The following is a 24,501-nucleotide window of genomic DNA, read 5'->3' as shown; positions in this document are numbered from 1 at the left end:
CTCAGAATTTTGTGAAGTGTATTTCCAGGTGTAAAAAAAATTACAGGTTCATAGTATGGCAGTTTTTGCTTCAGGAATTGAAGTTTGGGTCTGACACAATTCTGCAGGAGTTTGTCTTATGAAAATTGTAGGAAATATTTCAACAGGGAGAGAAAACAAGTCACCTGCTCATACCTATGCCAGGAATTCAAACCTTATAAGGGGCTGAATTTTATGCCCAGGAGACTAAGTGCAGTGACTGGTGGGTTAAGAGGCATGTTTCCTGCTGTGCAGTGGAGCAGGATATTGCAACTGATTTTATGCTCGGAAGATCATTAATTATGCACCGGCAAGCAGCTCTCTTAATTACTGTGGAGGACGCACTGATTTGTCTGCCCTGCTTTCAGTTAATGGGGTCGAAGATCCTAATGCCATAATTAAACACCAGGCAAACACACACATTCATACTTCTGCCATCCAGTTGGGTTCACCGGCAATGCCAAGGGGCAGAGCCTAAGGGGAGGGGTGTGGCCTCAGGGGGAGTGGGGTCTGAAGGATAGTCTGCATGTGGGCAGCTGCACACTCTGAAATCGAGGAAAACGGTGCAGTGATTGACCTGGGGGAGTGAACTGGGGGTGGCAATCGACAGGAGGGCGGGTGGCGATGGTTTGGCCCCAAGGACAAAGAAGAGTTTAGCCCTAAAGTTTAGCCACGACTCCCTGGAGGCTTTAATAAGACTTTGCCAACACCAAAGTCTCCTCTACCCAAGGGATGGTTTCAGGACATCCACAATCTCACCAGCTTGGGAGACAATCACAAAAGAAGTCCCTACTATGGGCAGCGAAAAACGAAATGTCCTCAGTGCAGGAAGAGGATGAATGATCTCATCTACACCATCATGGTAAGTAAATCTTCAACTCACCTCAAACTCTCATCTCATGATAACATGCACACAAAGAGGACGATTAAGTACCGAACGAGTGTGAAAATGGGAGAGAATCGCACTGATTTTCTCGGTGAGAGAAAATTCAAATATTAGAGAAAAAAATGAGGCAAAGTGTGATATGCGCCAGTAGGGGGAGTGGACAGAGTCCATTCACGCTGGGAAGCAGCTGTTGAGTGTTGGACGGCATTATCACGCATGTGCAAGATCTCCCAGTGCCCTGTTTAAAGTGTATATAATTAGTGCACTAGGAATCTGACGCTCTCCCCAACCCCCCAATCACCACCCCCGGTTCACTCCCTGCCCTGCTGTCGATTGCCACCCCCAGTTCACCCCCCCCAGTCGATCGCCGCACCGTGATCCTCAATTGCAGAGTGCGCAGCAGCCCACACACAGACTATCCTTCAGGCTCCACACCGCCTTAGGCCACACCCCTCCCATTAGGCTCTGCCCCTTGGCATTGCTGGTGCCTGCAGGGGCTCACTAATAATATTTAAATAAATCTTTCAATCAACCTCACGCCAGCAATCTAGTGCTGGTATCGGCGCGAGAGGCAAGAAACTGGGTGCAAACCTTACTGGCTCACAATGCCGATTGACCAGCATGACAAGCTGGTAAGATCACCCCAAAGGGGAACATTCCTTAGGGATGTCACACAGTATTCACAGGGGAGATATCAGCATTGAATGCCCCATGTACCATTTAACATCACCTGCAACTCACCTATGCTGTGCACAAACAGCACCTTCATCCCTTAATAGGGAGGGCTCAGCTCACACAGCAGGTGTGAATGCTTTCCAATCTCTGCTCTTTCCTTTCTAATCACATTGAGGTAGCACAGTGGTTAACATAGAACATAGAAAGCCACAGCACAAACAGGCCCTTCGGCCCACAAGTTGCGCCGATCACATCCCCACCTCTAGGCCTATCTATAGCCCTCAATCCCATTAAATCCCATGTACTCATCCAGAAGTCTCTTAAAAGACCCCAACGAGTTTGCCTCCACCACCACCGACGTCAGCCGATTCCACTCACCCACCACCCTCTGAGTGAAAAACTTACCCCTGACATCTCCTCTGTACCTACCCCCCAGCACCTTAAACCTGTGTCCTCTCGTAGCAACCATTTCAGCCCTTGGAAATAGCCTCTGAGAGTCTACCCTATCCAGACCTCTCAACATCTTGTAAACCTCTATCAGGTCACCTCTCATCCTTCGTCTCTCCAGGGAGAAGAGACCAAGCTCCCTCAACCTATTCTCATAAGGCATGCCCTGGAGCTGTGAAGCACTGCTGCTTCACAGCTCCAGGGACCTGGGTTCCCGGCTTGGGTCACTATCTGTGTGGAGTTTGCTCATTCTCCTCGTGCCTGCGTGGGTTTCCTCCAGGTACTCCGGTTTCCTCCCACAGTCCAAAGATGTGCGGGTTAGGTTGATTGGCCATGCTAAAAATTGCCCCTTAGTGTCCTGAGATGCGTAGGTTAGAGGGATTAGCGGGTAAAATATGTAGGAATATGGGGGTAGGGCCTGGGTGGGATTGTGGTCTGTGCAGACTCAATGGGCTGAATGGCCTCTTTCTGCACTGTAGGGTTTCTATGATTCTATGATCACCCACAACAAGGAGAGATCCCAGACTGGAGGAGGGATGGCCAACATTCTTGAGCCCACTTATTTTGAGGAGGGTGCCACCAAGTTGGCAAGGGATGACAGGAATAGCTTCTGTGGGAAAAGCAAGATCAACCTCTCCCAGCAACCCAGAACATCGGAACCCTCAATGAATTGATCACATCTTGACAATGAGTGACATGCAATCTTGTACTCAGCCTACTCATGAACTAATTATACCTTGTCTCTCTCACAGGCCAGCAGGCCCAGATAGACCACCAGAGTTACCGTAAGCCCCAATTCACAAGCCCATCAGAGGAGGATGCTGAGGATGAACATGTGTCACTGCATTCAATTGCACCCTCCACCAGATGCACACACCCCGATGGGTCATGGTTCTAGATTAGGCTCAAGGTCACATTCTGGGGAACACCAACACTGACATGTCTCTGCTGTAATCAGAGGCCATGACAGCCCAGGTGTCTGGCACTCAGAAGAATGCTGGAGAACAGGCACTTGGTGTGTCCGAGTCAGATGATGAGCCTCTGGAAATGGCAATAGCAGATAGGCTGGAACATCAGACAGAGTTGCAAGAGATAATCAGCAGATGAAAGCAAAAGATGGAGAAGTTCCTTCAAGTTTAGTCTGAAGTCATGGTTTGACATGTGAGCACCTCAAGATTTCCATGTGAAGCATGACAGCTGCCTTAGAAACCTTGGTCCAGCAGGTTCTGCCAGATTTGCGCTCCAGCGTTCTAGACATAGGTAGGATCCATGAATGGCTAGGTGAGAGAAGGGCGGAAGTATCTAGACCTCACCCCAGGAGCCCTCTCTCTTCAAGAAGTCAGCAAGGATCCTTGGGCACCCATAGGGAGGTGGACCAACAGCTTAATACCCCAGGGTTATCCACCCAGGTGATCCTGAGAGTGTCCCACTACCCTCTGCCGATGACCCCATCACCTGCAACTCCACAGACCAAAAACAGTGCCTGCCTCACAGCAGGAGTGGCCCTACAGACCTCAATTGTCCAGACAGTGCTTGCCAAGATCATCACGGGCAACAAATAAATCCCCGGGACCTGATGAAGTGTATCCCAGGACATTGTGGGAGGCTAGGGAGGAAATTGCAGGTCCCCTAGCCGAGATATTTGAATCATCGATGGTCACGGGTGAGGTGCCTGAAGATTGGAGAGTGGCAAATGCTGTGCCTTTGTTTAAAAAGAGCTGCAGGGAAAAGCCTGGGAACTACAGGCCAGTGAGCCTCACATCTGTAGTGGGTAAATTGTTGGAAGGTACTTTGAGAGACAGGATCTACAGGCATTTAGAGACACAAGGACTGATTAGGGACAGTCAGCATGACTTTGTGAGTGGAAAATCATGTCTCACAAATTTGATTGAGTTTTTTGAAGGGGTAACCAAGAAGGTAGATGAGGGCACTGCAGTTGATGTTGTCTACATGGACTTTAGCAAGGCCTTTGACAAGGCACCGCATGGTAGGTTGTTGCATAAGGTTAAATCTCACGGGATCCAGGGTGAGGTATCTAAACGGATAGAAAATTGGCTTGACAGAAGCCAGAGGGTGGTTGTGGAGGGTTGTTTTTCAAACTGGAGGCCTGTGACCAACAGTGTGCCTCAGGGATCAGTGATGGATCCACTGTTATTTGTCATTTATATTAATGATTTGGATGAGAACATAGGAGGTATGGTTAGTAAGTTTTCAGATGACACTAAGATTGGTGGCATAGTGGACAGTGAAGAAGGTTATCTCCAATTGCAACGGGATCTTGATCAATTGGGCCAGTGGGCTGATGAATGGCAAATGGAGTTTAATTTAGACAAATGCGAGGTGATGCATTTTGGTAGATTGAACCAGGGCAGGACTTACTTAATTAATGGTAGGCGTTGGGGAGAGTTACAGATCGAAGAGATCTAGGGGTACATGTTCATAGCTCCTTGAAAGTGGAGTCACAGGTGGACAGAGTGAAGAAGGCATTCGGCATGCTTGGTTTCATTGGTCAGAACATTGAATATAGGAGTTGGGGCGTCTTGTTGAAGTTGTACAAGACATTGGTAAGACCACACTTGGAATACTGTGTGCAATTCTGGTCACCCTATTATAGAAAGGATATTATTAAACTAGAAAGAGAGCAGAAAAGATTTACGAGGATGCTGCCGGGACTTGATGGATTGAGTCATAAGGAGAGGCTGAATAGACTGGGACTTTTTTCTCTGGAGCGTAGGAGGCTGAGGGGTGATCTTATGGAGGTCTTTAATTTAATGAGTGGCATAGATCAGCTAGATAGTCAATATCTTTTCCCAAAGGTAGGGGAATCTAAAACTAGAGGGCATAGGTTTGAGGTGAGAGGGGAGAGATACAAAAGTGTCCAGAGGGGCAATTTTTTCACACAGAGGGTGGTGAGTGTCTGGAACAAGCTGCCAGAGGTAGTAGTAGAGGCGGGTACAATTTTGTCTTTTAAAAAGCATTTAGATAGTTACATGGATGCGATGGGTGTAGAGGGATATGGGCCAAATGCGGGCAATTGGGATTAGCTTTGGGCTTTTAAAAAAAAAGGGCGGCATGGACAGGTTGAGCTGAAGGGCCTGTTTCCATGCTGTAAACCTCTATGACTCTATAACAAGGTGCAGCAGTCAGTAGGTTGCCTCCTCATCTGCTGCAACTGTCAGGGATGCACCAAGAAATAGTAGCAAGGTTGAAAGAAGTAAGGAATTTTGAGATCACAATGGGGGCACGGGTGTTTACTCACTGTACAAAAAATGCACCTTTGTAAATATATCTTCTGTTCATGACAATGACCTCATAGTTTGAATGCATCATTCACATGCATCTATGTGATAAGTAACGTTTGCACCACAAAATGCCAGGCAATGACCATCTCCAAATACTAGAGCAATTCAGAAGCTCGGAATCCTGTGACGAGTAACTCAACTCCTGACTCCCCAAAGCCTGCAATATCTACAAGGCGCAGGTCAAGAGTGTGGTGGAAAACTCTCCACTTTCTTGGATGAGAGCACCTCCAACAACACTCAAGACACTCAACACCACCCAGGACAAAGTAGCCCATTTGATTAGTACCCCATCTGCAAGCATGCACTCCCTCCACCACCGGTGAACAGTGGCAGTTATGTGTACCATCTACAAGATGTGCTGCAGGAACTCACCAAGAGTTCTGAGACTACATCTTTCAAACCCATGGCCACTACCATCTAAAAGGACAAGGGCAGCTGACACATTGGGAACACTGCCACCTGAAAGTTCTGCTGCAAACCACTCACCATCCTGACTTGGAAATGTATTGCGCAGTTTCTGAACTGTTGCTGGGTCAAAATCCTGAAATGCCTTTCTTAATAATACTGTGGGTGTAACTACACCACATGGACTGCAATAGTTCTTGACAAAGGGCAATTAATGATCGGCAATAAATGCTGGCCAGCGATGCCCACCTCCCATGAATGAATGAACAAAAATGGTGGTGTGAAGCTGTAAGGTCCATGCTCCTGTTTCATCCCTGATTTCTTCTGGGGCAAGGTGGTAATTAAAATTCCCCCACAATATCTGCAGAACAATATATAAATGCAAATTTTCACACTTAAAAAGAAACTTTTAGACTTTCCTCTTTTACCCTTTTTTTTCTTGCTAGGCTGGTCTGCGTACTTTGCATGACATTGGCCCTGAGATTCGTCGCGCAATATCTGGGGACTTGACAGCAGAAGAAGAACTGGAAAAAGCAATGAAGGAGGCTGCTTCAGCTGCATCTGAAGATGACATTTTCAGGGTAGGTTTTACATAAGATAAAGCTGATAAAGGGATTTAACCTTTTCCCCTGAAATCCTGTAACAGGAATAATCATTATAGTTAGTATTTTATTGGCTGATTTTTATTTTTCTTGCACTTATTTTTGATATTATTACATTGCTTATAACATTAGTTAGGATTTTACAGATCTAAAAAAGGTAGGCAAGGAACTCATCTCCCTTGATGTCGGCAGACCTGCAGCCATTTAACAAACCGAGGAGCTATAATTCGCTGGAGGCAAAACATGCACCCTTTACTGTGGAGGATGTCCCGCCTCAGAGCTGCCAGCCAACCTGATTGGCCGGCAGCTCTGTAGTCCCAGAAGCGCCGCTGGGAACCATGGCAACTGCTGTGACTATACCTTGGCCCATGGGTTTTAAGTACTAGTAGCTCCAGCATACAAGTGTGGAGATCTCGTAGGAGGAACAGGAGGGGAGCGGAGGAGAAGGGGGGTCATGTGGGAGGGTCAGGGTCCAGTTGGGAAGGCCAACAGGCTGGACACTATCGGGAAAGGGGACCTATGAGAGAGAAGCCTCCTCACCAGTTGTGCCCAAGGCTTAAGCAGGCTTAATGTTGAGTTTTCACTGTGACCCCCGCCCCCTCACCCTGTCCTTAACCTCCTGTCGCCAGCCTCAAAGTCATGGCTGTGTGGAAAGCGGTCATTAATTGGCCATATGGGGAAAGGGTGGATGGCTAGGCAGTGGGAAGGTCACCCAAGGAATTCCCACCTCCTCCACCCCCTCCCACAATGCCCTCACCAGATGGGACCTGTAAAATGTTGCCTATTAAGACAGTAATTTACACTATATAAAGTTATATTTTGCACCTTTGAGAGATTCTACAGGATAGTTGGGTGGAATTTTAAAGATATGGCTGGTCAGTAGACTATCCTTTGAAACACCCACCGTGTTGAAACACCCATGGGGCGGCACGGTAGCACAGTGGTGGGGTGGCACGGTAGCACAGTGGTTAGTACTGCTGCTTCACAGCGCCAGGGACCCGGGTTCGATTCCCTTCTTGGGTCACTGCCTGTGTGGAGTTTGCACGTTCTCCCTGTGTCTGCGTGGATTTCCTCCGAGTGCTCCGGTTTCCTCTCACATTCTGAAAGACGTGCTGGTTAGGTGCATTGACCCAAACAAGCGCCGGACTGTGGCAACTAGGGGAATTTCACAGTAACTTCATTGCAGTGTTAACGTAAGCCTTACTTGTGACTAATAAATAGACTTTACTTTACTTTTTATCTCATCATTCAGCAAAATTGTACGCCATCCATTTCACATTTGAAGATTTACCACTGTTGAACCATCAAACTACCACCGTTGATCCATCAAACTGTCAATTTGCGTTGAACTTGATTTGCTGATCATTTGCCCATTCTGGAGATTATTAATGTCCTCCTGTAATTTGTTGCTTTATTCCTCTTTGATTTAGTGTCATCTGCAAATGTAAAAATTGGGTTTTTATTTCCAAAGTCCAAATGATTAATGAGTACTATGAACAGCAGTGGGCCCAGCACTGATTCTTGTGGAACATCACTTCCCACCTTCTGCCACTCTGCATAACAAGGGTGGCATGGTGGCACAGTGGTTAGCACTGCTGCCTCACAGGCCAGGGACTTGGGCTCGATTCCCGGTTGGGTCACTGCGCAGAGTCTGCACATTCTCCCATGTCTGCATGGGTTTCCTCCGGATGCTCCGGTTTCCTCCCATGGTATGAAAGATGTGCTGGGATTGGCCATGCTAAATTCTCCTTCAGTGAACCTGAACAGGCACCGGAGTGTGGCAATTAGGGGGATTTTCGCAGTAACTTCATTCCAGTGTTAATGTAAGCCTACTTGTGACGCTAATAAATAAATTTTTTAAAACTACCCTTTATTTCCACACTGCTTTCTGCCTTGAAGCCAGTTAGCCTCCTTTCTGCCACTTGTATTCTCAATCCACATTCTCTGACCTTATTGGAGGCCTTTTGAAATCCAGAAAAATTACATCTCCTGCTTTGCCATTGCCTACCTTTTCTGGTACTTTCAAAAAAATCAATAAAGTTGGTCCAGCAAGATTTTCCCTTATGAAATCCATGCTGACTATTAATTATCATATTTCTAATTTCTTGGTGTTCTACTATTTTCCCCTTATAAAAGATTCCATTAATTTTCACTTCTGATGTTAAGCTGACTGATCTATAATTTCTTGGACATTTTCTGTCCCCCATTTTAAATAGAGGAATTACATGAACAATCCACCAGTCCTCCAGCATTACCACTTTTACGAACAAGCTATTAAAAATGAGCAATACAGCCTGTTTTATCTCTTCCCTAGATTGTTTTAAAATATGTGGATGCAATCCACCTGGACCAGAGGCTATATCCTCTTTGAGTTTCTTTGGCTAATTCAATATATTTCCTTGTTTATTTTAAAGGCTGCAGTATCTCATTACTCATCTCATAATTCGATGTCATGTCTACCTGTTCTATCTCCTTGGTAAATACCAAGGTGAAGTAATTATTTAATAATTCAGCAATGTCTCTATCGTTATCTTTGATATTATCCTGTCTATCCTCTCTTAATGGTCCTATTCCAATCACTGCCTTCCTTTTTTATTGATGTGCCTGTAAAGAATTTTAGTATTTGGTTTTATATTCCTTGATAATTTAATTTCAAAGTTAGTCTTTGCCCTTGTTCTTTGACTTCTCTCCTTGTCTCTTCCTATTCTCTCTTATCGTGTAATCTTCTGCTGTCTGTGTATTAGGTATGCCCATTTCCTAACCTTCATTTGTTTCCTTTTGCCTTTATTTATCCATGGAGTTCCACTGGTGTTTAGTTTGTTCTTTTTAGTGGAATATATTTTCCTGCAAACTATTCAACACATTTTTAAATGTTTCCATTTGTCATTCTGAATTCTAAATTATTGTTTGTCAATATAGTTGCCCACTTTATTTTCACAATTTTTATTTTCAGTCCCTCAAAAATCAGCTTTTCTTCAATCTGTCAAATTGGTTTTCATTATACATGGCCTTTTCTATTATTATCTTCAAATGTCTTATATGATTGTCACTATTGCCTAGAATTTTCCCTACTTTTATTTCACTTATCTGCTCTCGTTTATTCCCCATTACTAGATTCAAGAGCAAGTCTTCCCTTGTTGGGATTTTCACATACTGGGTTTAATAGAAGTCCTGTACGCATTGTAGGAACTCCAATCCCTTATGTCGTTTCCATCCAATTAATACCAGGATAGTTGAAATTTCCCATAATTAGCAATCAATGAGCAGAATTTTACAGTCCCCTCCAGAAGGTTTGAAGGCACTGGGGGCTCATAAAATTCCATGCGTGGCCTGATGGTCCTCTACCCACCCTCTCCCAACCTGTCTCTTGCTGGATTTGTTAGGTGGCCTGCCCGCCCTTGGGTCTGTTAAATTAGTGTCCAATTAATGGCTAGTTAATAGCAATGTGGGTATCTACACTACATCTGCTGCAGGGGTTCAAAAATGCAGCTCATCACCACCTTCTCAAGGGGAATTATGGATGAATAATAAATGCTGACCTAGCTAGTGATGTCCACATTCTATGAAGTTTTAAAAGTGCCTCAATCTCCTCCGCCTTTATTTTACTCATAGCGGGGGAGGCCAGAGCAAGTGGGTAGCCTGGCAGCTTTAGTTATGCAGATTGATGTCAGGCAAGAGAGGTATACCTCTTTTGTGGGCCTCCGTAACAATGGAGGGAGGCACCCTGAGCCAATGCCCTGCTAAATGTTGAATAGCTGCTCCATTTCTTGTCAACTCTTCAGATGGCAGATTGGGAAACACCACCATCCAAAAAAATCCCACACCATTTGTTAATTTGTCTGCATGTTTATTTTTTTTTATTCTTGGGATGTGGGCATTGCTGACTGGGCCAGCATTTAATGCCCAGCCTTAATTGCCCTTGAACTGGCTATTTCAGATGGCAATTAAGTGTAGGCAGGACCAGATAAGGATGGGCGATTTCCTTTAGTGGATCAGGTGAGTTCTTTTTTACAACAATGTACAATGGTTTCATCATTAAACTTTTCATTCCAGATTTTTATTGAATTCAAATTTCATCCAACTGCCGTGGTGGGATTTAAACCTAAGTTCCCGGAGCATTATCCTGGGTCTCTGGATTCCCAGCGACAATACCACTATGCCACCACCTCCCCAAGTTCCTCTACCTCCCTTCACTATTCTGCAGACTACACTTATTAGTGTGATGGATCCTTTTATTTCTAACAATATGGATTCTATTCAATTTTGCTGATAGCTGCAACTCTTTTTTTCTACCATAATGTTGTGCTAAATAAGTACCACTGCTCCATCATTCCATTTTCCCTCTGTATCTTTTTTAAATATGTTCAACACTGCAATGTTTAATGCCCAGTCTTGATTTTTCTGAAGTCTTGACTCTACAACAAGGGAGGCAACATATCTGTGGCTGCAGGAATGCCTGTCTGTTCTCTAAATAATGAAAGCCTATCACTATTGCTTTTCTGACCTTCCTTCACCCAACCACCCTACAGCTGATCATTCTTGGAGCTGTGGACCGAGCTCTGGCTGAACTTCCCAAAGGAACCATCTCCCTAACCAGTAGAACTGAATACTGGCTAGAGAGTGGGATGCACTCCCCATGTTTTGGCACATGGGGAGGCACTTTGGTAGAAAGAACAAACTTCATGGGCAGAATTTTCTGGCCGCATTCGCTCCAAAACCAGAACATCCTGCCCTACGTCAACAGGCCTTTCCATGGTCCGCTCCCCGCTCACTACGATTCCTGGGGCGGGAAAATTCACCCCCATGAGTTAAATATTCTGTTTCCAATCCATTTTTTTTTGTATTCCTTTTTTCTGAGTATCATCCTAGCCTTTGTATTGTTCTCTGGCTGATAGTTTAGAAGGGAATCTGCTCTCAGACCTATTGCATTATAATTGATACAGTAAGTAGTCTCACAACAGTGACTCACCTGATGAAGGAGCGGCGCTCCGAAAGCTCGTGCTACCAAATAAACCTGTTGGATTTTAACCTGGTGTTGTGAGACTACTTACTGTGCGTACCCCAGTTCAACGCCGGCAACTCCCCATCATTATAATTGGTTGCTTGGGGAAGTTTGGGATTATTCAGTTTAATCGTTCTTCCTGCTCTTTGGAACATTCAAACCTCCGTTCTGTATTTAGTTTGCACCCTAGCAAATATTAAGAAATCATTATGTAGGGGGAGTCAGAAATCCAAGTCTAAATCCATTCACTCTGGCACAACTCATTTGTCCGACTTTCTGTAGTACTGGGCAGCTGTTTGACATTCTTATTGTTAAAGGATTTGTTGGTATATTGTAAAATTGAATGTTTGAATATGACTGAAAATGATTTCTTCCCACAGAGGGCTGGTGGTTTATTTGGTAACCATGTTAGCTATTATCCAAGTGATTGCAGAGGCTCCTTCCCACAAACTTTCACCACACAGCGTCCTTTGCATCTCAATAAATCGGGAACCTCTCAAGTTGAAATAGAGTCACCGTCCCATGAGAAATTGGTTGATTCAACCTTCACTCCAAGCAGCTATTCTTCCTCTGGTTCAAACGCCAATATTAACAACGCCAACAATACTGCTATATCCAGATTTCCAATTCCAGTCAACTACCAAAGCACCGTCAGCACAGTGGATGGTCATAGCAATTCTTTGACCTCAGCACTTATATTGCAAGGCACAACATGGAAGATCAATCCCAAAAGGTAAATTTGTAATAATCCAATGTGTATGAAGATGTTTCTCACCGAATGTAATTCATTGTCATTTCAGTTTCAAGTCTGTTTAATATATTAACATTTTGATATAAAAAGGATTACAATGGAAAAAAGACTTTTTTAATATAGCTTGAGCCCATTATAACAAGGATTGTAAATGTATAGCTTTAGCCGCAGAAGAATAGATATTGTGAATGCATTACATGTCCATTGCAACATGTGGTGTGCTTATGGTATGAGCTGTACAAATACTGGCAGCATGAATATAGGATAACCCCAGAACAAAAGGCAATAATTTCAGCTGACCACTTGACAACTGAGTTTATTGGGTAAAGAGATTGAGTTACAGTACAAGCATTTTAATACACAGCAGTGCAGATTGGAGAATCAGACATCATTGTCATAGCCCTAGCTATCTCTGAACTTCATTCCTGTCTAGTGTGAATCGGAATAGTATGAGCTGAGTATAACAGGCTGCGCAAGCTTATCTAAGCCCAGCCACAACAGAGCGCACTATAATGTGGGGCCCAGCATGCCACACTGTTTTCATTTTCCAAAAGCTGTCATATGTATGTAAAGTAATGTCTAATTAAATAATTTTTCTTGTCTGTTCTTGTGCTCTCATGTGAAACAGGACACGGTATTATGAAACACTGGTACGGTATGTACCCATCTGAGTGTTCTTTCAGTTTAACTATAGAAGTTTCAATCTTTTATAGCATTATTGTTCCAGTTCAATAATAAATGTATTTATTGCATTAGCTATTTTTTTTTTTTAGAATCTCTTCAGATTCACCTCTTCTGCTGAATCATAACTGCCTGACAAAGGGCAAAAACATGTATATTCAAGCCTCACCTAATGCCTCCTTGTGCCAAATACAAAGGAACATTTTGAGAATTGTGTGTGTTGGTTTACCCTCCAATTTCATAGGAGCATAGGAACATGAGTTGGCTTTTTCTAGCCCATTTATGTATAGCTGCTGTTTTGATTTATTTTGTGCCATTGAAATAATATATCAACATCAGATAAATCCAAAACTTTGTCGCAATTTGCACACAAATGGGGTAACAGAAATGTACTAATATTTATCTCTCTCACAATCTTAAGACTAGTAAATTAATTTTATAAATTCAAGTAACTATTGTTTTGATTCCTAATTATACGACATCGCTTAACAACTTCTCTGCAGAATTTATTGACAGAAAGTTTGCACTTCAGAATTGAACAACAAAATAAACAGAAATCTTTAGCCACTAAATTGCATTATTGAGTGGGCTACTGGTTAATAAAACAAGTTAGCTAGTTGCTAAGCTCATCAGCAGCAAATCTTTCACAATATGACTTCAAATTTATAACGTGAGAATGTTAACATCTACTGTGCACAATGAGGTGCATTTAAAGTGTATTTATTAGTGTCACAAGCAAGCTTACATTAACATTGAAAGAACTTACTGTGAAAATCCCCGAGTCACCACACTTCGGTGCCAACGCACCTAACTAGCACATCTTTCAGACTGTGGGAGGAAACCGGAGCACCTGGAGGGAACCCACGGGGAGAATGTGCAGACTCTGCACAAACAATGACCCAAGCCGGGAATCGAACCCAGGGCCCTGGCGTTGTGAGATAGCAGTGCTAATGACTGTGCCACTGTGCTGCCCTAACTATGCTGTATAATGCAGGAATAGTTATAAAGCATTATCCCAGTGGTGAACAGTCCACTTCTGTTAAGGCCAGAAGATCTGCAAGGCTTGTTTAATTTCCTCTCAGCCCACCCACGGAGCCATAGGCATCAGCGGGGTACAACTGCGGTGGCAGGCCATCCTGTGGAAGGATTTCCCTCACAGTGGTGGCCTGACAGCTGCAGCCACAGTTTATTTTATGAAAGTTCAAACCACTACAGAGGGTGCCTCAAGTTGGAGATGCCCTTGTGGTCCCACTTTACAATGACAGTACCTACCTTTGCCAGTTGGGCTCTCATCCTTCCAAAGTCGCTGGCTCTTTGATTGAACCTGCAGCCTTTGGAACCTGTCAACCAGCAGAAGCAGAAATGGCCAATTAAGAGGTACTTCCCAATGGGCGTTTCAATGGTATATGCAAGATCAGGACCTAGAATAGCCTGACTGGTTATTTTTAAAACTGTGTCTCCTGCTAATATAAGATAGTCCTAAAAATGACCGCCAATGCCAGTCAGACATGTGCCAAAAACCAATGATGGATTTTGTCCTTCCAAACTAGGGCTATTTTTAAATTATTAAATGCCATTGTATATTTTGTGATCAATGAAATGAGTGGAGAACTTCAGTCATACAGATAAACAATCAGAATATAAATGGATCCTACAGAGGCTTTATTATACACCAATGCTAATCCAGCCTGTAAAACATCCCATAACATTGCACACCTTATTCTGCAGATTTTGTATTAGTTTGTGTCAGCTCTCCAGCTGCCTGACATAATTTTTCAATAACAAAATGAAAAGGGTTAAAATACAGAAAGAATAACCTATGAATGGAAATTGCTGGACAGAATTAGCAGGTCCAAAAATTTGTTGGACCTTGCCTTGAAATTGCAAATATTAACATTTTTTCCTTATAATCAGAAGAATCAATAATTACTTGTTAAGCCCTTTAGTTAAATGTCATTGAGGTTCATCTAGCATTGGTTTCTTTCTTTCAATACTGCCTGCCATTATCAGTACTAATTTTTGAAAAGCTGGAAATCTGAAACAAAAACTGAAAATACTGGAAGTACTTCGACCAAGTTCTGAAAATGGATTCTACTCAAAATGGAAACCTCCTTTTCTAGACTATGTTGTGGTGATTGTCCTTTAAGGATCTAACTGCAGAGTGAGGGTCACATGACCCAGGGAACCAAGCGGGGAGCAGGTTGGTGGATCACCCTGCTGAGCTCTGTTTTCTGTTCCAGCTTCTTGGAAGCTGACTGACAGCCATGAGGCTGCAAGCCTTTGTATTACAGTTATATGTAATTAAACTTTGCAATTGTTACTTGCTGAACCTCAACCTGAATTATTACATTGGCAATGAGGATATGTGAAAAAAAAAACCCAAGATCATGAGTATAAAGTCATGTTGAAGTTCAATTCAAGTTGAAAAACAGAAGAGTGTTTGCAGATATGCTCCAATACACACACATATATCCTTTTGATGCGTCAGTGGAGGATTGGGCACAATGCCATACTGATCGATGGACCTCACTGCGTCCATCAATCAGTGTGGCAAGCCTGGAAAATAATGTGAGAGGCTAAAAATCTGATTTGTGTCCGGTGCAAAATGGATTACTATCTTACCGGCCTCTTTTTAACGGTGAGAATTGATTCGCACCCAGAAAAAGTGTGAAGACTATTAGCATCAGATTGCTGGATTTCCATATCATATGGGAGTTGGCAAAGCTGTTTCCTCCCTCCCAGATGTTTCCCTCTTTGACAAGACATCACACTGGTGCAAATCATTACTGCTCTGCACTAGCAGAGACCAGGCACCATGGCCACGCTGGTGAAGTTCCCAAGTAGTCAGGGGCATGGTTGGGCAGTGCCTGCCTGGCAGTGCCCACCTAGCACATTGGCGGTGCCCATCTGGCAGTGCCCGTTGTTTGCACGGTGAGGAGTCGTACAGGAGTGGATTGCAAAGGGGTGGCATGTTGGGGGTCAACATGGAGGATGCATGTTGGGGGATTTCCAGGGGACCCATTGGCAGGGCCTGATGTCTCAATGCCAGCGTCAGTGTGGGGGGAGAACATGTTGCCTATGAAGGAGGTGGGCCCAATGACCTGGGGGCTGGTGGGTGGTCTTCGAGCTCACCGGCAGATCGGGACACCCTAGCAAAATAGTGGCCGAGTGCTCTGAAGCCAGTTTCACCGGTGTGTTTAGGCTCTGTGCCCCCATACCGGCGCCAAGCTCTCAGCTGTCGACAAAGTGACTGAGGGCTCACTGGGAGACTGGGGGTGGTTCACTTACCCTGGATGAGCAAAGAACATTATTCATCTTCTTCCAACACTGCTGCCCCGGCCTGTTATGGAGTGCAATGGCACACCAGGACTGCCACTGCATCCCAAACGGTGGTGGTCACCCTGCTGGACGGCCGTCTCCTGAAGTGGGGGGTATAGGGTGTCCTACCTCTCCACTACCTCATCAAGCAGTATGGTGAGGGCCCCCTCTGTAAAGCGTGGCTCTGGTTTCTTGGCTGCCATCCCCTGCAGTTGTGGAATAAGAGCTGGGGAGCAATTTATATGGAGCTCTCCAGTGTTTGCAGCAATTGAGTGGTAATGCAGTGGATGATTTAGAGGTAACATCTCGCTGAAACGGTGTGAAACTCGTGGGAATAAAAATTTATAGCAATGAGCTTTTGGATTCAGACTAATAACATGCTGGCAGCTTTGTCGGGAAACACTCCAATTTTTGCACCCGAACTTACACTCTGCTATTTTTGGTCAGATTTTGCCCCAAGTCATTCACTGAGATGGTTGAATTGTTGAAAACACATTCCCATCCAAGGCTATTGGTAATTTTGCAGCGATTTAAGTTTAACTCAGCCAGGATATCCCCTGGAGAAACTATTGCAACTTATATTATCAAGTTAACACAGATCTCAGAGCACTGTGACTTCGGAGCCACTCTCAGCAATATGCTGTGGGCCATTTAGACTGCGGGATAAATAATGAGGCTATCCAAAAGAAGCTATTCGTAGAGGCAGAGATAAATTTTAAGAAGGTGCTGGAGATAGTGCTGGTGATGGAGAGCACTGAGAAGTGCACACAGGAACTTCAGAGCACACAGAATGGTGCGTTCACCAGTTAGGGTAGGAAGCTGCAGTCAGCAGTGGCACCAAAAATTAAGACATGATTTTAAAACAGGAAGCAAATGCATCCACAAATAGAGTGAGAAGATTTAAAAGAGCCAATCTATTGCCTAGGATTGAAGTAGGCTTTTACCAAGGTGTGGGTCATCACTACCCTGAAGCCTGCAGGTATAAAGAGACTGAAAGTTTTTTCTGCCACAGGAAAGGTCACTTGAGGCACTGATGTTAAAGTAAGTCAACTGTACCCAGTGACAGAGTTAGTAATGCTTTGCAAGCACATAACATGGAAGAGTTCAATACTAAGAATTTAAATGTTCACTCATTGTTCAACGTGAAAGTAGGCACGACTGCCCCCATCATTGTGATGCTTTTAGTAAATGGTAGGCCTTTAAAGATATAAATGTATATAGGAACCTCTCCCATGGTGACAGGAGAACACATATTTTGATATTTGCAAGAAGTCCAGCCATTGAGTTAAGGGGTACTGCAGCAAAACTAACAACTTACACAGGAGAAGCCATCAAGATAAGGGGTACTACTATAGTACCTGTAAGCAATTGGCAGCAGTTCGCTCAGCTCCCAATAATAATAGTGTCAGACAAAGAGTCAAGGCTTTTGGGCTGTAATTGGCTCAAGGTACTCAGGTGAAACTGGATGGAGATCTTCCATGCACGGGAAGAGGGACAGCCTGAGTTAATGAAGAAGTATGAGAATTTTTTTGTAATGAATCAGGTAAAATAAAGAGCCTCCAAGTGAAGATCTATGTGGATCCAGGGCAACCTTTTGTATTTTTAGAGCAAGACCAATACCATCTGCCTTGTGAGAAAAGTTGGACACAGAATTAAAGGGATTGGATAGTTCTATTCACAAAGTGGGCAGCACTCATAGTCTCTGTGATAAAGCCTGAGAAGACCATCCACATTTATGGAGACTACAAATTAACAGTTAATCAGTAAGATTAGATAAGTAACCAATCCCGAAGACTGAAGACCTGTATACAAAGCTGGCTGGAGATCAATATTGTACAAGGTTGGATATGAGCCACGCATACCAGCAACTTGAGTTAGACAATGCTGTCTGAGGTTATTGATTGCTACCCCTTCCACAAGCCTTCAATTCTTCAACCACCGATGAACCATGATAGCTGTGTGCACCATCCACAAGATGCACTACAGGAACTCACCAAGTTCCTTAGGCAGCGCCTTCCAAACCCATGACCACTATCGTCTAAACGACAAGAGCAGCAGAGCAGATGTCTGGGAACACCACCAACTGGAGGTTCTCCTCCAAATCACTCACTACCCTGACTTGGAAATATATCACCATTCCTTCGCTATTACTGGCTCAAGATCTGGAACTTCCTCCTTACACTGAGGGTGTACCTATACCTTGGACTGGACCAGTGGAGCAGTTCAGCATCACCTTTTCAAGAGCAACTAGGGGTGGGTAATAAATTCTGGTCTAGCCAGCGACACCCATATGCCATAAATGAATTTTTCAAAACCATTACAGCATATAGAAGCCTACTCTTTGGTGTGTCGTCGGCGGGTGGTATTTTCCAGAGAACAATGGAAAAATCTATTGCCAGGACAGCCTTGAATTGTGATATACCTGGATGATGTTTTGATAACTGGATCAACAGAAGCTGATCACGTGGCTAACTTAGAGGAGGTGCCAAAAAGATTTCAAGAGGCTGGAGTTTGCCTCAAGAAGGAGAAATGTACTTTTCAAGCCGATCTGGGGTATCATGTAGATGCACAAGAATTACACCCCATGGAAGACAAGGTCAGAGCAATTAAGGAGGCACTAACCCCAGAATCACATCTGAGCACAAGTCTTAGAAATGGTGAATTACTGTGGGCATTTTCTACCAGATTTGTTGACATTGTTGGCCCCCTTGCATAGGCTGCTAAAGAGGCACCAGCGTTGGTTTTGGAAAATGTCCCAGAGAGAAGCTTTTCACAGAGTAAAGCAATTCTTACATTCATCAAATTTATTGGTGCCTTTCAACCCGTTTAAGGGATTGATGTTAGCCTGTAATCCTCTCCATGTGGCATTGGAGCAGTATTGTTCCATAGATGGATGACAGCTCTGAAAGAGCTATAAAGTAGTCTTGATAACCCTTTCAGTGGCATGCCACTCACTGGCAGCAGGATCTTATGGTCCGGCAGTTATCAACAGAGTTTATTGTTGAACGCACCCCCAATGCCGGGAAACCCACATAAAATCCTGCTGTCATAAATAGCAGCAAGATTTTGATGATATCTGATAATGGAACAGCCTTCATGAGTTTCAGAACCTCACTGCACTCATAGGGATCAAACACATTAGGATAGCACCTTACCACCCAGCATCCCATGAACTAGCTGAATGAGCCATCCAAACCTTTAAATCTGGCCTAAAGAAGCAGTCAAGAGGGACCCTGGAGACCAGAATTTTACAATTTTTTCTGGGCTGTAGGCCCACTCCATAAACAACAAAGAGAGTCCTGCCAGCAGAATTGGTCGTGAACCATCATCTCAGAACAAGACAGAGCCTCTTGTTTCCAAATTTGCCAGGGAGGGTAAAGGCCAGCCAAAGCAGTCAGAACACAAACCATGATTCATGTCAGTAAACATGGTCATTTTCAGTGGATGAAGCTGTGTATGTGAGGAGTTTTGGATGTGGGTCAAGTCAGGTCCCTGGAGTCATTCACAGGAATCATAGTGGGCAGACCATACAAAGGTCCATTGACCTCAGGTGGGAAATTCTGGCCTTGGGGCAAGAGCGGCCGGAAAATCCCACCCATTGTATCCAAATTTGGATCCTTGTATTATCAAGTGGAAGTAGAAGGAAGAATCGTCTGGAAATACGTAGATCATTTGAGAGAGCGAGAGTTGCCCCAGCAGCCAGTACTGCCATCAGGAGCTATATTGCCATCTGGGAATGTTGTCAACTATCCAAGCACTGAAGTATCTGGTCGTCCTGTGGTAGGTACAACCGACATCTCCATGGAAACAAATAGAACTGAACTGCATCTGTTATTGTGGTTTCGGCTGACAGCAGTCCTGTGGAAGAGCCCAGACAGAGGAGTTACACTGCTCCGCAAGGAATCTGAACCCTCCTGAAGGACTTAATTTAGAATTGACTAAATTAATGTACTAAATGTTTAATTATCTTGGACTTTGTAAATTGAGTATTGACAGTTGTATAAAAGGACTTGGAGGGGAGGGAGGGCGGCACGGTAGCACAGTGGTTAGCACTGCTGCTTCACAGCTCCAGGGTCCCGGGTTCGATTCCTGGCTCGGGTTACTGTCTGTGTGGAGTTTGCACATTCTCCTCGTGTCTGCGTGGGTTTCCTCCGGGTGCTCCGGTTTCCTCCCACAGTCCAAAGATGTGCAGGTTAGGTTGATTGGCCAGGTTAAAAAAAAATTGCCCCTTAGAGTCCTGGGATGCGTAGATTAGAGGGATTAGCGGGTAAATATGTGGGGGTAGGGCCTGGGTGGGATTGTGGTCGGTGCAGACTCGATGGGCCGAATGGCCTCCTTCTGCACTGTAGGGTTTCTATGATTCTATGATGTGGTGACTGTCCCTTTAAGGACCTATCTGCAGAGTAAGGGTGACATAACCTAGGGAACCAATCGGGGAACTGGGTGGGGAATCACTCTTATGAACTTGGGTTTCTGTACCAGAACCTTCTCAGAAGCCCTGAGATTGCAAGCCTCTGTATTTTAGTTATATGTAAATAAATGTTGCAGTTGTTATTGAACTAACTGGTGAACAGGAATTATTACATGTGTATTTCCAGTATTTTCTGTTTTTGTCACTATGAATCCATACACAATTTTGTATCAATGAATGTTATTATACTGTAATTGGCTATTGAAGTGCATGATATTCTGTCACTTAATTATGCTCATTGACTCTGCCCAAGGATATACATGTGATTACTTTGCTCCTCGGATTTACATCAGGTGCAATGACCCTGCTATGCTCTTGTATTTTCAGCTCAGACTCTGAAGATAGCCGTTTGCCAATCATTCAGCGAGAGGAAGCATCTCCTGATGAGATTTATGATGAGAACTTCAATGAAGATCCTGATTGTTGCAGTGAAGAGAGCATTCTTTCTTCACAACTGTGAGTACTTCTTTCTAGTGCTGAATGCAAACAGTTATAAACGTAAGAAAGATCAAAAGCCTCAGAAAATTGACTGGCTTTTAACAGGTAGCCCCAATTACTCATTTACTAACGGTTTCACAGTCCTTATCTTCCTGCTGTCACTGATGATCACATTGCCATCCTCTTGACCTCAATGCAAAAATGAAAGACGCTGCAGATTAAACATTTCAGAACAAAATAAGTCACATGGAGGGAACACGACAGTATACAATTTCAACAGGTTGCCAAATTCTGTAATTTAGTGAGTGAGGAAATTTTGGGTGTTGTAAGAATTTATCCCTTTCTAACTCTTTTGAGTTTAAACAATTAAACTAAAGTAAATAACCTGAGGAACAAAGCAAGAATGGCAGCCCCTTAAAGGGGGATCGGCTGAAACAAAAACAAATGAAACTTAAAACATTAAACCAAAGTGTGATCGAAAGGGTCAATAAGGCACCCCAATCCCTGCGGTGCCAAACATGCATGGAAGGCCTCAATGGTGCCCATGGACACTGCATGCTCCATCTCAAGGAATAAAGAACAAAGAAAAGAACAAAGAAAATCTCCAGGGACACCCAGCTGCGAATGTAGCCCCCGTAGAAGGGCAGAAAGTCAGATCGGGCGACCTCCTCAATCGGCCGCTGCCTGGACTTGTTGATCTTCTCTCTTTCCAAAATGTCATCAAGTTTTGTATTTAGCATATAACTTAACTTTCGACTTAACTTATAGTTTCTTTCACAGTGTGAGTCATTGGTAAACAAGCTGGCTGCTAGTGCAACTGCAGCTAATTAGTTAACCGGATGGAACTGGTAGCCTGGTCAGCAAGGGCGAACTCAGTTTTTTGGAATTCTTGCCAGTATTTTTCTGTTAACACATGGAGTAAACAGCATGGAAGCCAGCTTGGCACAATACAGTCTCTATAGAGTACTTAAGTTGGGAATATGGCACACTGAGGGAAGCGGTGCTGTTCAGGTCTTTTATAAGGAACGGCCGAAGAGAGGGAATAAGCAATAGTGAGACCTGAGAGCTAAGGTATAGAGCTTAAGTGATTGGGGAGTTTTACATCTTTCTTCTCTATTCTAGAGCAGTAGTTTAAGCTAGCACAGAGAGATACAAGTTCATATTAAATTTATAGCTTTACTAGTTAAACTACTTAATGTAACTGCAAATAATTGTTGAGTGATATTTCAAAACTTGAAACATCAATTATTTAAATAAAGTGCAATAGAGATGGCCGGGTAGGTGATATATTGCAGCTGTAGCATATAAGAACTGGGGAGCACTGGCAACCACCTCTGCAGGAAGTGTCTGCAGCTTGAGGAACTTTGGCTGAGTTGTTGAGCTGCAGGCCATGCCTGAGGCACTGCGATGCATCAGGGAGGGAGATAATTACCTGGATACTTTGTTCCAGGAGGCAGTCACATCCCTTAAGTTAAGTACTTAAGATTGGTTTGTGGTCAGGACAAGAGAGCATGACTGTGAGTGAAACAGGTACGAGGACCCAGAAAATAACACTGGAGAAAACTCGGCTCTTGCAGTTGTCCAACAAGTTTGAGAACCACAAAGTTAATAACCTCTGGATTACTACTTGAGAAAATTGGCATAGGGTAAATAAGATCATAAGAATAGAACACATGGCTCAGAAATTGGCATGAGAGGAATGGATTTCAATTCATGTAACATTGACACCAGTACTGGGAAAAGAGGGAACTGTTCTGTTGGGACAGGCTTCACTTGAACTGGACAGGGAGCAGTGTCTTGGCAAAGTGAATAACTAGAACTGAAGAGAGGGCTTTAAATTAAATAGTCGGGGGGGGGGGGGGGGGGGGGGAGGTGGAGGGTTCTAGTGAAGGAAAATTTAGAAAGAATAAAGCGAAAGAACAAGGCAATTGTGCAAAGTAGTGACATGGGTAGTAAGCAAACAGGGTCATAGCACTTTATAAATAGAATTCCACTCCCTTAATGTTCAGATCATTTGCAACTACATCACCAATCTTATCCTTCCCGGGGACTGTGCAAATAGCTACATCTTGGAGCACTCGGACATCCCGGGGTCTTCAAAGACAACCCTGGGCTGCCGGGATGGCTGATAGGAGACAAGGACGACCCGCTGAGATCATGACTGATGACGCCAGTGTGGAGGCGAGACCTGCTATAATGAGGCCTATGCTGCCACCCGGTCCGACAAGAACAGTGTATTGGCCTGCTGAAGATGTGGTTCCGCTGCCTAGCCCACAGGGCCCTGCATTACATCCCCAGGAGGCTCCTGCATCAAGATGGTCTGCTGTGAGCTCCAAACCTGACACAGCAGCGGGGTGACATGCTGGAGAAGGAGGAGGAGGAAGACCAGGCAGATGCCTCTGTGGAGGAGGCAGACCAGGAGGCTGAGAAGGACCCAGTGGTGGCGACAATTGTCTGGCAGGGCAGGAGGACCAATGGAAGCCCTCATCGCCACTATGTTCAGCCACTAGGAGGCATGGTGTCCAGCAAATCCAACCTCCAACCCCAGGAGTCCTTCAACAGCCCCCGCCCCCCTCCTGAACCCTCATCCTAACTCTCTGACAGGGCAGACCTCCTTCCTCCCCATGCATCATGTTGACATCATCCTAGGGGATGGGCCTTGGTTGGCCGTGTCAGCAAGTGACTTGTCCAGGCAGGAGGGTGATGATGACTTGTTGTGAGGCAAGCTGTGATGCTGCCCGGTAATGTTGAATTCTGACTTCTGCCTGTCCTCTGAGTACACACAGATGCCTGGGCCCATGACCGAGTGATGATCAGAAACACCACCATGAGGTCCAACGTCCCAAGAGATGGGGGAGAGTTGGGGGGGTGGGGGGGCGGCATTGGGAGCAGCTGTTCCGCTTGGTTCAGGAGCTATCACAAGGGGGGCACAGTTTAGGGGTTGGAACAGTCTGCACCCAGTGGGTGCATGGGTCTGGAATGCACCGCTTGGGATGGCAGCAGGGGCCGGTAATCTAATGACAGCTATGATGTACTCAGCTGCGCAATTGGAGTACCATGGTATCCAGGGTATGGCACAGGTGCTGAAAGATGGGGTACATGCAACCTCAGCGGTAGTTATCATCAATGCTGACTTGATGGGCCAAAAAGCCAATCCCAAGCTGTATGACACTCCATGCCTCTACGGGTGCGCGTGGGGGTATCTGTGGCTTACAGATCACAGATAAAGGAGAAGTGGCAGTGGAGTACAATAATCTTGATTGTGTTTTTTTATTCATTCGTGGGACATGGGCATTGCTGGCTGGTCGGCATTTATTATCCAGCCCCAGTTGCCCCTGTTCTGAGTGGCTTGTTATCCCATTTCAGAGGGCAGTTCAGAATCAATAACATTGTTGTGGTTCTGGAGTCACATGTAGGCCAGACCAGGTGAGAACAGCAGATTTCCTTCTCTAAAGGACATTAGTGAACCAGATGGGTTTTTCTGACAATCATCAATGGTTTCGTG

At 44.5% G+C, this 24,501-nt stretch overlaps 1 protein-coding gene across 1 annotated transcript in view; it reads left to right on the top strand.

The window, feature by feature from the left end:
- The window catches only part of LOC144498638 (voltage-dependent L-type calcium channel subunit alpha-1C-like), a 1,025,631-nt gene that overhangs the window by 959,039 nt on the left and 42,091 nt on the right, over window positions 1-24,501 (top strand). The window contains exons 41-43 of the mRNA XM_078220060.1: window positions 6,180-6,314; window positions 11,718-12,070; window positions 20,886-21,014. Of these exons, the coding sequence (XP_078076186.1) occupies window positions 6,180-6,314; window positions 11,718-12,070; window positions 20,886-21,014 (617 nt within the window). The remainder of the gene's footprint in view (window positions 1-6,179; window positions 6,315-11,717; window positions 12,071-20,885; window positions 21,015-24,501) is intronic.

This window comes from Mustelus asterias, chromosome 9 (assembly GCF_964213995.1).
Source record: "Mustelus asterias chromosome 9, sMusAst1.hap1.1, whole genome shotgun sequence".
NCBI classification, from domain to species: Eukaryota; Metazoa; Chordata; class Chondrichthyes; order Carcharhiniformes; family Triakidae; genus Mustelus; species Mustelus asterias.
This window is presented reverse-complemented; position numbering and strand designations above follow the sequence as displayed.